At 37.0% G+C, this 14,693-nt stretch overlaps 3 protein-coding genes across 3 annotated transcripts; 1 reads left to right on the top strand and 2 right to left on the bottom strand.

The window, feature by feature from the left end:
- Window positions 1-48: 48 nt before the first annotated feature.
- Window positions 49-3,233, bottom strand: LOC127499600 (extracellular calcium-sensing receptor-like). The gene is made up of 5 exons (XM_051869991.1): window positions 2,823-3,233; window positions 1,822-2,631; window positions 1,454-1,662; window positions 1,122-1,243; window positions 49-1,021 (listed from the first exon to the last, which is right to left on the bottom strand). Exons 1-5 carry the CDS (start codon window positions 3,075-3,077, stop codon window positions 120-122), a joined length of 2,298 nt encoding a protein of 765 aa, XP_051725951.1. The 5' UTR covers window positions 3,078-3,233; the 3' UTR covers window positions 49-119.
- Window positions 3,234-4,749: 1,516 nt separating this feature from the next.
- On the top strand, window positions 4,750-8,419 carry LOC127500319 (extracellular calcium-sensing receptor-like). The gene is made up of 5 exons (XM_051871422.1): window positions 4,750-5,031; window positions 5,220-6,018; window positions 6,198-6,448; window positions 7,049-7,172; window positions 7,353-8,419. The coding sequence occupies exons 1-5, from the start codon at window positions 4,759-4,761 to the stop codon at window positions 8,246-8,248; spliced, it is 2,343 nt and encodes a 780-aa protein (XP_051727382.1). The 5' UTR covers window positions 4,750-4,758; the 3' UTR covers window positions 8,249-8,419.
- Window positions 8,420-11,545: 3,126 nt separating this feature from the next.
- On the bottom strand, window positions 11,546-14,026 carry LOC127499601 (extracellular calcium-sensing receptor-like). Its single transcript, XM_051869992.1, has 4 exons — window positions 13,817-14,026; window positions 12,857-12,868; window positions 12,536-12,650; window positions 11,546-12,441 (listed from the first exon to the last, which is right to left on the bottom strand). The coding sequence occupies exons 1-4, from the start codon at window positions 14,024-14,026 to the stop codon at window positions 11,546-11,548; spliced, it is 1,233 nt and encodes a 410-aa protein (XP_051725952.1).
- Window positions 14,027-14,693: the final 667 nt, after the last annotated feature.

Consider the following 14,693-nt stretch of genomic DNA (forward strand, 5'->3'; position numbering starts at 1 on the left):
TATCTTCTTAAAATCTGTTGTACAGTTATTTGTCATATTCATTTAGTCCCAAAAATTGTATCCATGCAATAACAAAAAAAAAAAAAAAAAAAAAAAGAAGAAAAAAAAAGAAGAAGTTTTTATTTTTTAAGTTTTCCCATTAAATGCTGCTTGGTGTTCTCTTCAGGCTTTAATAAAATAATGTAACATTTGGGGGCAAATAAGCAGAGGAGCAGGCCAAAACTAGAAGCTAAAATAGCAAAAATTTCCACAGCAGTTGTAAATTTCCCAGGTGAACTGACATATGCAGGTACAAATGCCAGCCACACTGCACAAAATATAAGCATGCTGAAGGTGATGTATTTGGCCTCATTAAAATTTCCTGGTAACTTCCGGGCCAGAAAAGCCAGAAAAAAGCAGACACAAGCCAAAAGACCTATGTATCCCAACACACTCCAGAAGGCCAGATCAGAGCCCACACTGCAATCCAGGATGATCTTGGACTGTTGATATTTAGTGTTTTTATAGGGGAAAGGTGGGGATGCTACAAGCCAGACAGTACATATGACCACCTGAACTAGAGTGCAGAAGAAGATTATGATTCTCTGCTGTGTTGGGCCCAACCATTTCATTATATTGTTTCCTGGTCGGGTAGCTGTAAAAGCTGCCAGCACCACTAAAGTCTTGCCCAGGATGCAGGATATGCAGAGGGAGAAAGTGATACTGAAGGCAGTGTGTCGCAGCATGCAGGACCAGGATGTGGGTTCCCCAATAAACACCAAAGCACATAGAAAACACAGAGTCAAGGACAACAAGATGAAGAAACTGAGCTCTGAGTTATTCACACGGACTATAGGGGTTCCTTTGTTGTACAGAAATATCACCAGCACTATGACAGTCAGAAAGGCTCCCACTATAGCTATCACAGTCAGGGTGATTCCCATTGCATCATGGGAGAGAAACTCGACTACCTTCGGGACACACATTGTTCCATTTTCATTGGACCAATAATCTTCAGGACATGAAAGACAATCTATTGAATCTATTAAAAAATGAAAGAAAGAAAGAAAGAATTACTGAAACAAATGATATAGGCTTTATATTTTCTCCTCAACAGGAAACATACAATAGATTACTCTCACCTGTCTCATTACTGATCTTGCCAATATCACATGGAACACAATCAAAGCAGCACAGAGGCTGCCCACGACGAACAGCCTTTCTGAATCCTGGAGTACAGCCATTACTGCATACAGACACAGGTACCTATTTTTTAAAAAAGTGCATTGACTCATTAAAATTGTAATGAAGCACGAACATGTGACAAATATTTTTCTTATTATACTCAATGTTTTTATACTAATAGGGGACCACATAGTGACCAACTCAAGGACCACATAGTGACAGTTATTTTAATAGAACAACAGATGGCAGTGCAGTGCACAGTTAACACCTTGCCTTGTTCTGTTGGTTAGACCACATAATGGCCTGCTCCTCAATCACCAGTTTTCTCCCAGAATGCTGAGCACCATCATAGAGGCCCACTTTGACAAACTGAATATCTCCACTAGAATGTCTTTGCCAGTTTATCAAATCATATGATGGGATTGAATCTCCCTTAATATCAAAGTTAACTTCTTCTCCAGAAACAGAAAAGGAGATTTCCTGTAAATAATGCTGAAGCTTTGGAGTAGAAAAAAGCAAGAAGAATGAAGGGGTAAGGAAGGGGAACATTTATGATTAAAATCTATATTTAGTATTAAGAAAGACTACATCTTGTGCAAAATATAATTGCTATTTTGTCTGAAAACCAGTTCTCATCAAACCCTAAGGAACTTTTACCTCCCATGGAAACACATTGTTGAGGTTTGCACATGAGGAATTCTCAAATGGTCCATTTCCAGGCCTACACTGAATTAGATTATGTAGAGAATGAGCAAAGGCATACACTGCTTTATACACATTGTAGGTCACACGAGGGCTGGACGTGTTCATGTAGGCAGCGTGTTCATGTCTGAGAGTTTCTTTCCCTGTGCAGGAGGGCAAATGGCTGTTCAACCTGGATGTGGAGGGGGAACAACCATACAGAGCCTCCCACAACTCCTGAACTTGAGGGTTAGAAGGGTACCTTTCTGGGGTCACTGTTTTGAGGTAATCCTGAAGACCTGGGATGTATCCTTGACGTATTGCAAACCCAATTGTTCCATCTAAGAATGGATATGTTTCTGCTAACACTGAAGCTGTAATCCAAGCCTCACTTGCAATCCACTGAATTCCTGTGATATTTTGAGTCACAAACTCTTTTAAGAAAGGGTAAAATTCACCCTCTCCTGAAAAAACAACAACTACATTAGCTGTGGAGTCCTTCATTACTTTAAGAATCTTCAGGACTTGTTCCTGGGTATAGTCTTTAGGGATCATTTCATGATAGGCAAGACAAATGTTAGTATTTTCAATTTCCCGCTTTAAGCCTTGTAAGGCAAACCTGCCATAGTCATGGTCTTCAGTGACCACGCCGATCCATGTCCAGCCAAACTTCTTTAAGAGCTGTGCAATAGCTTTGACTTGAAAATCATCACTAGGAACCACTCTGAAAAATGTTGGGAACTGCTTCCGATCACTTAGACAAGAGCAGGTTGAGAAATAACTTATCTATAAATTAAAAAAAAAAAAAAAGAAAAGAAAGAAAGAAAGAAAGAAAGAAGCAGAAAAAGCAACAATTGTTAGCCACCTTCATAAAAGTTAGGACTTACAAAATGTATAAGAATATATAGAATAACAAGAAAACAAAGTTTGAAAAACAAGGTGTGTTTTCCTTTTTTTTTTTTTTTTTTTTTTTTTACCATGGGTATTTTGAAAGGCTCCAGAGTTCTGGAGACAACAATGGATTGTGAGGATCCAGATTCTCCTATTAATCCTAATAAAGGACCAGCTCCAGAACATATAAAACTTTGAACAACATCCTGTCCATTTAGTACTGCCAGGACTGCTTTCTGAGCCGTTACAGGAGTGGCACAAGAGTCAAAGATACTATAAGCCAGAGTATGGTTTGGTAAAAGGTCTTTTCTGTTGTTAATTTCCTCCACAGCAAGCATCATAGTGAGAGCCCAGCGGAAAGCTCTTGGATCAAACCTGCATAAAAAAAATAATATATATATATATATATATATACACACACCTTTGTTGAAATTCTTGTAAAAATAATGGATTGGTTTTTCAAAATTATTTATTGGAAAAAGAATAATAATAAAAAAAACGTAAATAATAGATTAAAAAATACAAGTTAGGAAAGATAACAAAAACAAAACATATAAGACATGTCCTTACCCTCGACACTGTGCTGCTAAAGGTCTCTTTATGTAGTCTGTTGGTGGAAGCTCTACTCTATAATGCAAAGGAAAAATTCCTCCTATTGTGAAATCTCCACTAGTCATGAACACTGGCAGATTAAAGTCACCCTGTGGTTTGCAGCTTAAAGTTACAGCTGCATTGGAAAGGTGAAATACAGAGACAAAAATATGAATCATTATCCTGTTAACCTCCACATGAAAAAAGGCAGAGAGATGCTTCTCTTACCTTCGATTTTATATGTTAGTCATGCATATCATTATGCATGACGTCCTTCTGAGCTATATATTGTATCAGGGGCACTATGTTCTTTCCCATGATGCCTCAAACTGAAACTATTAGTGTCTGTGCTAGACATACTGTATTTAATTACAATATCAATAATGGTTTATTTAGTAGGCTTGTTATTCAAATTAATTACATATGCTGATTAGTTAATCAAAATCAGTTGCGTATATGAATATTTACTATATATATATATATATATACGCATAAACTCATAAAAATCAACTGCCAAATGCTTAACCTAGAAGTTTATATACATTTAATTCCATTATGTTGTCTTCACATAATTGATGGTATATTATTACTGTGCCATCTAAACGTACTAAATGTAAAATGATAAAAAAAATGATAAAATGAGGCAACACTTAAGTTAGGCCATCTCTGTTACAGGTCTGATCCACCAATTTTTTTAAACATATATTTACAGTGTTTACAGACCATAGTAAAATAAGCACCAGAATAGTTGAAATTAACAAACATAGAAAATAACACATTTAAAATTATTATGTGACCATTTTATTGAATCAGAATTCCATTAAAGATTACACATTGCAATCAAATATTGAACGTGTAGCAGGTGTGCATTATCATTGGTTAAAATAAGTGATTAAATTCACAAGGGCTTGGTACATTAAAGATTGACAGCAGGAGGGGCATATGCTTTTGGTTTGCTTGTTTCAGGTGAAAAGTTAAGGCCATCCCTCAATTGCAGATTATCTATATATGCTGTACCCATTAGATTAAGTTGTCTGTGTCAGTTATGGCACGGCTTTATGCAATGTTGCTTACATTTTGGCCTCTGTGTATTGGTTTACAGAGTCAGCATAAAAGCAAGGACAACTGTGTCTTTCAGGGAGATGAGGATACATCAAGCTTTTACCAGGGGGAGATGTGGTTTTGGGAGGGATTTTTCCTTTGCATTCCAGCCCTATATCGTCATTCTATTCTTTCAGGACCAAACCTAAGCCAACCAAGTATAAATTGTATGTCATGCATTCATCATCTGAAAGATGTTATGTAAAATAATATAAATGTTTAGAAATTGCATACATTTTCTTTGTTGTGTTGCAATTATGCAATTTATTTAATACAGGTCTGTGTGTGTGTGAAATCTGTTGCAGCTTTACCCCTCGAGCACTGAGGTGGATGCAGACAATGATCTTTGCTGTAAGAGAAATAAACCAGCGGCAAGACCTTTTGCCAAATCTTTCTCTGGGCTACCACATTAGGGACAGCGGTGATGACATACCTGTATCTGTAAAGAGGTCTCTTCTCCTGGTCAATGGACAGCCAGAGAGGGGCAGTGGACAAAGCTGTGAAGACACACAAAAGCAGCCGAGCCCTGTAATCGTTGGAGATGCTGCATCAGGAGTCTCCATGGCTGTTCTGAGAACTTTAGGCTCCTTCAAAATACCCTTGGTAAAGCATTTAACATTATTCATTGTTGCATTTCCTTCTTGGTAATGAAGGCTGTAATGTTGTATTAATTTAATGCTATAATATTGTTTGATTTTATTAATGATAGATATGTTAATCATACGTAATTCATCTTCAGTAAGATTAAAATTAGACTTTTAATCTTACTGAAATGTGTTTTTATATTTTAGGTGAGCTACTTTGCATCCTGTTCCTGTCTCAGTAACAAGAGAGAGTTTCCAGCATTCATGCGGACAATGCCAAGTGATCTATTTCAGATTAAAGCTTTAGTAAAACTTGTTTATTATTTTCAATGGACATGGGTCGGAGTGATCGGTGTGGATTCAGACTATGCTCGGTTTGCCATTCAGCTCTTCCTGAAAGAGTCAGAAAGATTTAATATTTGTCCTGCTTATGTCCACTTTTATCCTGTTGTACTGATGCAAGATGCAGTGGAGGAGCTTGTGAACATTTTAAAAGCCTCGTCTGCTACAGTCACAGTAAACTTCTCTGGGGAATCAGAACTACATAGTATACTAAAAGAGTGCAGACGGCAAAATGTTACTCATCTTCAGTGGATTGCCAGTGAGGCCTGGGCCACATCAAAAGTCCTCTGGGAGGATTTTGGTGATCTGTTAAAAGGAACATTAGGTTTTGCCATACGCAGAGCTGATATCCCACATCTTGGCAGTTACCTCAGAAGAGTAAGTGTTTCTGTTGCTCAGACATCCCATTTTCTCTCTGAGTTTTGGGAAGAGACTTTCCGTTGCCGGCTGAATGGGTCCTTAAATACTCATGCACATGGAGAAGCGGCACAGAACTGGCCACCCTGCAATGGCAATGAGAGTTTGGATGACGTGTACACCCCTTATTCAGATGTGTCACAACTCAGAGTGTCCTACAACGTTTACAAGGCTGTGTATCTCATAGCACATGCACTGCATGACATGAGCACTTGTGTCCCAGGAAAGGGCCCCTTTCAGAACGGGACATGTGGGAGTCTGTATCAAATTCTCCCATGGCAGGTGTGTGTTACTCACCATTTTACGTTCTCTGCATTTATAGCGCTGATAAGGAATTATCAAACAGTATACAAGTTTTAAAGCAATGGTTAAATATAACATCTATGTATAAGTATTTCCATCCATGCATTTGAATGTTTGCTTTGCATCATCCTTTCTCCCAAACTTCACCTAAGCTCCTGTACTACATGAAACAAACACATTTCACAACATTAGGGGAAGAGGTCAGATTTGATGACAACGGTGATCCTATTGCATCCTACGATCTGATGAACTGGCAAAGAGGGTCTGATGGCTCCCTTCAACTAGTGAGGGTGGGATTCTATGATGCCTCCCTCGAAGATGACACGGACCTAATAATAGATGAGCCAGCAATTATGTGGCACAGAGGAGAGAAGGTGTGTGTCATCCCACTCATCACCAGATACTGCTTACTATGTTTGTTTTGCCTTCAACTCTTCCCAATGCTTATGGCTGAATTAAATAAAATCCAGTTTTGTAACTTTAAATGGCAATGCACTATTGATTTCATTTTGTACTAAAACTTTATATATAAAATTTCGGACAAACTTTAGTTTAGGGCCCAATTCTCACTATTAACTAACTACGACGCTTTCCTCAGTAAACCCCCAATTACTGCTTATTAATAGTTAGTGAGGTAGCTGTTAAGTTTAGGTATTGGGTAGGATCAAGGGATGTAGAATATGGTCATGCAGAATAAAGCATTAATATGTGATTTATAAGTACTAATAAACAGCCAATATCCTAGTAATATGCATGCTAATAAGCAACCTGTTAATAGTTGGAATTGTACACTAAACTAAAGTGTTACCAATAATTGTTAAATGTGTGTTATTCTGTAGAGTATAATGTAAATGATCTGGCTACATTTTAGATTTTTAAGTTGCATATTTCTTTAAGCATTGGAATATATGGTGATATGCACTCCCACTGAGTTCAGACTACATTTGTACTGCTTGTTCTGCTGTGGTCATTAGGCACCAGAATCATTGTGCAGTCAAAGCTGTCTGCCAGGCTCCAGGAAGGCCAGGCAAAAAGGAAAGCCAGTCTGCTGCTTTGACTGCATACCATGTGCTGAAGGAGAGATCAGTAATCAAACAGGTGTGAATTTCTTCACAGCTCCTCAATTAATTAATAATTAATTAATAAGTAATTTTGAATAACAATGACAACAATAATAATAATACAAAATATAGAACTTAATCAATCAATCAATAAATTAATGTAAAAAAAATATATATATACATTTTATGCTCCCCCTTTTCACTAATTTTTCCACAGACTCAAATGATTGCCTGACATGTTCAAAGGAAACATGGCCAAACCAAGCCCGAGACCAGTGCATTCCAAAAACATTAGAATTTTTATCCTTTCAGGAGCCCTTGGGAATAATCCTATGGGCATTTTCAGCATTCGGGGCCTGTGCAGCATTAGCAGTGCTTGGTGTGTTTATAATGTACAGGAAAACACCAGTCATACGAGGAAACAATATGGAGTTAAGTTTCCTTCTCCTCCTGTTCCTCTGCACATGCTTTCTGATTGGCCTGACATTTATAGGGAAGCCCACTGACTGGTTATGCCGGATTCGCTATCCAGCCTTTGGAATCAGCTTTACTCTCTGTATTTCATGCATCTTGGCAAAAACTGTAGTAGTTTTAATGGCATTCAGGGCCACCCTCCCTGGCAGTAATGTCATGAAGTGGTTTGGCCCTGCTAAACAAAGATCAAGTGTAATCTTGTGCACTTGTGTGCAAGCACTTATTTGCATCATATGGTTAACAACTAAGCCTCCTGTTGCTGCATATAACACCAAGTTCATGAGTGCAACAATTATTGTTGAATGTGCTGTAGGATCTGAAATTGGATTTTGGTGTGTGTTAGGATACATTGGCCTCCTAGCTTGTTTGTGTTTCTTAATGGCATTTTTGGCCAGGAAACTACCAGATAACTTTAATGAGGCTAAATTTATCACATTTAGCATGCTTATATTTTTTGCTGTGTGGATAACCTTCATTCCAGTTTATGTGAGCTCTCGTGGAAAGTATATGGTTGCTGTCCATGTCTTTGCTATTCTAGCCTCTGCTTTTGGTCTCTTGCTGTGTATATTTGCTCCTAAATGTTATATTGTACTTCTGAAACCTGAGAAAAATGACAAAAAGCATATGATGAAAAAATAACTTTTAAAAAAGTGCATTTGTAATAATACAATACAGTAAAAAAAAAAAAAAAAATGCAGTAATAGCCGACATTTTTTTCCTCAGCAGAAAGGACCTTTAGCCTACAAGTTATCCAGTAAATAAAATTAACTTTTGTATATCCACTTTGTTGTTGGTATTATTTATATTTGACTTTCGACATTCACTTTCAGTTAAACTTGCCAATATCTTCACCAACAAATGCACACAACACAGACGGAAAAAAATTCAGAAATGTGAAAATTCAGATAAATAGTTTTTACAGTGTACATAAACACTGTAAATGTGGAAATTATGTGGTAATAAAAAAATGTCTTTGTATGTTATATCTTTGACACTGTAGCTATTATATACTTACAGTGTACGATTATATGTAAATTTCATATTCTAGCTTACTATATACAACTATGACTTAAAATCCCATAGTGCCTCTTACTTTCACAGAACAATAGATCACAGGGCAGTCTTTTCCTTGTTATGGTTACACTAGTGACATGGATAAACCTTTTCATAGGAATGGGCAGAAATATGAAAAAATGTCAACTAAATTAATCAAGCAATTTAAAATAGTGAGTAGTTACACCAACATATTATTTGCTAAAGCATTATTTCTCTAAATTTTGCTCTTTTATATTAGTTTACTGATGAACTGTTGTGACTGGATCAAGTACTAGATCAATGTACTGTTTGATCGAGAAAACAGCTAAGCCTGGATCATTGAGCTCTTTAAAAGAATACGTTGAATGCACTGTAAGGGTGCTTTCATACTAGAGCTTTTGGTGCAGTCCTGAGTCCGTTTGTGGTCAGAGTTTGGTTTATTTGCTTTCTTATTACATTTATTTAACATCAAACAAACAATATAATAGGGCTACTTGTTCACAGTAATAAAAAAAAAAAAAAAAAAAAAAGTGCATCAATTAAAAATGGCACAGTAGGGGTGGGCGATATGGTAGACATTATTAACTGGTAGAGATTTTGGAATATTGTCTCTATCGCCATTACACATTCACATGACGTTGCTGTGCTGCACCGTTATGAAAGCTTACCAACTGTATGCGCTTTTTAACCACTGCTGTTTAAAAACAAGTGATTTTAAACCGTTGAAGCGCAATAAGCAGTGAAACATGTCTGTGGGGCCTGTTTACACAACACTATTTTCAACTAAAAACGGAAAACTTTTTTTGCGTGTTCGTCGTTTATTTACATCACAATGGCATTTACAGGGCCTGAGAATGCAAAAATTCTAACAGGGGGCAATTGTAACATTTCAAATTACACCAATCAGAAATGAGACAGAACCATGAGAATCATTTTGCACGTGCTTTGTGGAGATCCCTGTTTGCATGCCAAAGGACAAGCTGCTGAGTCATACTTGGTAAAGTTTTTCTGCAAAGACTCATTTTTGATGTATAAAAGAAATTTGTTTCATCTACAGTATTTTCCTCATACTGTCTTAACCATTAATGTCTATGAATTTAAATCTGTCTTGTTTTGATGACCATTCTGTTGTCTAACATTTAATATCTTTGACAAACATTAGCTTTGTTGTTTTTAGCTAGCAGGGTAGCTTATCATGGGGTGGTACAGTCGGGGGGAATTGTAACACTGCATTACAATTGCCCCAGACACCATCAAAATACTGTCCAGCTTAGTAAGGACATCACAATAGATTTTTTTTTTTTTTTTCCCCAATAATTTAAGAAAAGTGTTTTGTGTTCAGTTTAAATATCTATGTACTCTAAATATTGTATTGTGGTAGCATAGTCCAGTGGTTAAATCTTTTGCCTCTCAATCTGTGGACCGCGATTCAAAGCCCATGCATTCATGCTTTCAAAATCTTCAATGTTTATGAATCAGAAGTTGTCTTAAATTTAAATACTGCCATACTGGTGTAAGATCAACATATTTATTAACATATTTACTAATATTTTTGGCTTGTAATAGTAGCATGGAAACTCAATATGGAAAATAATTTGTTATTATTTTTTTCTAATGTCATAATAAAAATGTAATAATGTGAAAAGTTTTTTGTGTTCAGTTTAAATATTTATGTATATGAATGAACTATAGCCTGGCTATACTATGTATACTGTGTTATCAATATATTTAGTGGCATAGTCCAGAGGTTAAAGTTTTTGTCTCTCAATCTGGGGATCCATTTTACTGAGTAGGCCCTGTACACTTTCTCTTCACAGCATGCCTAGGTTCAGACCAAGGAAAACCGCAGGGGGAGTTAATGAATTGTTCTGGATGATATTGATGTAATGGATATTAAATAGTTTTAACTATATCCATATTCTCTGGAGTTTATTGTGGTCCACATGTGGGGGCAGATGTAACGTTTGACTTCTAATGTTTCAATCAATATTGTGACTCTAACATTGCTTGTAAAAATATTTGGTGATTGTTAACAAGTAGAACACAGATACAAGTTACTGACATAAAAATTGTATCCAAATATTTCAAAAGGTTTTTGAATAATGACGACATGGCCAAAATTTGTTACAATTGCCCCCGGTCTCCCCTAATTATTGTGAACAGGGATCGTTGTTAATACAGTCATATAGTGTACGTTATACCAGTATACTGCTACAACCCTAGACCCAACCCGATTATAAAATATAAATTAAATATATTAAAATATATATATAAAATATATTAAAATCTGATCTAAATTACTGTATAAACAACACTAAATATATTGTATAAATATAAATGCTTATAAATAAAAATAAAATAAATATAATAATAAAAATTAGCAGCAAAAGCTGGGCAATTTTGTCACTAAAATGTTTTCACTCTGAACTGCTTTAATTTGGAGCAAGAGATACAGGCAGAGTGGCTTTATTGCATCAGATGTCACTTTCCCTTACAGCTGAGGTCCAGTTTAGGTTTGGGATCTCTTACCCAGAATAAAATATACTCCGGAGCATGTTAGTACAATTTTTAGCACAATTAAATTAAATTACAGTTCTTTCAATGTCTTCAATCTGCATTCTATGCATTTGATGTGGAGATAATGTTGACTGTCCTTCTACTAAAATGGAAATCTTAAAATTACAAATCTTTTAGAAAAAATAACAACAGGAACAAGAGTACTTTAATAACAAGGTTTAATAACTGTTCAACTTATATGGGTTATATTAATCTATTTGCTGAGGATCAATTGTGGACTAACCCTGTAAGTAAGAGCGTGGCTTGAGTGAATTTTGCACACATATGTTCAGCCTGTAAGCATTAATCCTGTAACATGATGAACTAGACTTGAAAAAAAAAAATCTATTTTTTCATCATATGCTTTTTGTCATTTCTCTCAGGTTTTAGAAGTACAATATAACACTTAGGAGCAAATATACACAGCAAGAGACCAAAGGCAGAGGCTAGAATAGCAAAGACATGGACAGCAACCATATACTTTCCACGAGAGCTCACATAAACTGGAATGAAGGTTATCCACACAGCAAAAAATATAAGCATGCTGAATGTGATGAATTTAGCCTCATTAAAGTTATCTGGTAGTTTTCTGGCCAAAAATGCTAATAAGAAACACAAAGAGGCTAGGAGGCCAATGTATCCTAGCACACACCAAAATCCAATTTCAGATCCTACAGCACATTCAACAGTTATTGTTGCACTCATGAACTTGGTATTATATGCAGCAACAGGAGGCTTAGTTGTTAACCATATGATGCAAATAAGTCCTTGCACAAAAGTACAGAGGATAACACTTGATCTTTGTTTAGCAGGGCCAAACCACTTCATGACATTACTGCCAGGGAGGGTGGCCCTGAATGCCATTAAAACTACTACAGTTTTTGCCAAGATGCATGAAATACAGAGAGTAAAGCTGATTCCAAAGGCTGGATACCGAGTCCGGCATAACCAGTCAGTGGGCTTCCCTATAAATGTCAGGCCAATCAGAAAGCATGCGCAGAGGAACAGGAGGAGAAGGAAACTTAACTCCATATTGTTTCCTCGTATGACTGGTGTTTTCCTGTACATTATAAACACACCAAGCACTGCTAATGCTGCACAGGCCCCGAATGCTGAAACTGACCATAGAATTATTCCCAAAGGCTCCTGAAAGGACAAAAACTCTAATGTTTTGGGAATGCACTGGTCTTGGGCTTGGTTTGGCCATGTTTCCTTTGAACATGTCAGGCAATCATTTGAGTCTGTGGAAACAATGGAGGGAAGGGCAGCATAAAACACTAATTTTCCCTTCTTCTCAGAATACCATTAAGTGAGGAACTGTGAAGAACTTCACACCTGTTTGATTACTGATCTCTCCTTCAGCACATGGTATGCAGTCAAAGCAGCAGACTGGCTTTCCTTTTTGCCTGGCCTTCCTGGAGCCTGGCAGACAGCTTTGACTGCACAATGACTCTGGTGCCTAATGACCACAGCAAAAGAAGCAGTAGAAAAACACTGCATTTCCTTAACTCTTTGCATAGGGAAATATCTGACCGATAATAATAATTTATGCATAATTTTGTGTGCACAATAATCTAAATAACTTAAAATGTAGCAGGATTATCTAAATCAGGGGTGTCAAATTCTGCTGCTGGAGGGTACCTTCCTGTGGAGTACAACTCCAACCTGCTCCAACAACCTGGAGGTTTCTAGTGAATCTGAAGACCTTGGTCCTTTCCCACTACTTGCTTTGCAGTTGAGCACTTGTCTACTTTCATTACTTATTTTCTGTATTTTCTATAAGTGTTTAAGTGGCATAAAGACCGCACTGTGCAGGACTTTTGATTACCCAAAGGGACACATTTATAGTGTTGCAAATAGTGTTTTTTTTTTTTTTTTTTCATTTGTGAATTTTGATTTTAAATACTTTGCACTTTAAAATAAACTTCTCTGTTTAGTATTCCCTGTGTATCAGACACAATTTAGTAACTGTTGTGTTTCTAATAAAGTGAAAAAAGTAGTTGCAAACATTTCCAAATGCATATTATCTTCTCTGCTCCAATAAAATGTGTAACACCTTACATTTTGCTACCAAATTACATGTAATATCTTTTTTTTTTTTTTTTCTCAACATCTCCAATTTTCAGAGCATGTAAATTCTTGAAAATGATAAACGACGGGATACGCTTAGCATCAAAGCGGTATTAGAGATATTGTTTATGTAGTGTGCAGCAAGGGCACTGATATTTGGCATTTATCAGACCTTAGACAGTCTTGCACACTTACTTCTTGTTGCGTACAAGCATTCTCAAGTGGCCAAAACTGCAAGTGTCGATAGTGGGACAGGTCCCTTGATTAGCTGGTTCAGGTGTGTTTAATTAGTTAAGGCTAAACTCTGAAGGACAGTGGTCCTCCAGGAGCAGGATTGAACACCCTTGATCTACATAACACAGTGAAAGTTTACACATGTATTCTATATTAAAATGTTTAGTACAACAACAACAACAAATCAACAGTGCACTTCCATTTAAAATTATGAAACTGGATTCTTCTTAGTTCAGCAATAAACATTAAGTAGAGCTGAAAGAAAAGCAAACATAGTAAACAATGTCTGGTGATGAGAGGGATGGCACACACCTTCTCTCCTCTGTGCCACATAATTACTGGCTCATCTATTACTAGGTCCTTGTCATCTTCGAGTGAGGCATCATAGAATCCCACCCTCATTAGCTGAAGGGAGCCATCAGACCCTTTTTGCCAGTTCATCAGGTCATAGGATGCAATAGGATCACCGTTGTCATCAAATCTGACCTCTTCCCCTAATGTTGTGAAATGTGTTCGTTTCATGTAATACAGGAGCTTAGGTGAAAGTTGGGAAAAAGGATAATGCAAAGTAATGAACACATTAAAATACATAAATGTACATTTCTCCCCCTATATTTTTGTTGTAAGCCATTGCTTTAATACTTGCACATTGTCTAAAAAAATCATTAGAAACATTATAGGCAGATAATGTAAAAAAGAAAATAACACACACACACACACACACACACACCTGCCATGGCAGAATTTGATATAGACTCCCACATGTCCCGTTCTGAAAGGGGCCCTTTCCTGGGACACATGTGCTCATGTCATGTAGTGCATGTGCTATGAGATACACAGCCTTGTAAACGTTGTAGGACACTCTGAGTTGTGACACATCAGAATAAGAGTGTACACATCATCCAGACTCTCACTGCCATTGCAGGGTGGCCAGTTCTGTACACCTTCTCCATGTACATGGGTGTTTAAGGACCCATTTAGCCGACAATGGAAAGTCTCTTCCCAAAACTCAGAGAGAAAATGGGATGTCTGAGCAACAGAAACATTTACTCTTCTGAGGTAACTGCCAAGATGTGGGATATCAGCTCTCCGTATGGCAAACCCCAATGTTCCCTTTAACAGATCACCAAAATCCTCCCAGAGGGCTTTTGACGTGGCCCAGGCCTCACTGGCAATCCACTGAAGATGA

This window comes from Ctenopharyngodon idella, chromosome 18, assembly GCF_019924925.1.
Source record: "Ctenopharyngodon idella isolate HZGC_01 chromosome 18, HZGC01, whole genome shotgun sequence".
Classification (NCBI taxonomy): domain Eukaryota; kingdom Metazoa; phylum Chordata; class Actinopteri; order Cypriniformes; family Xenocyprididae; genus Ctenopharyngodon; species Ctenopharyngodon idella.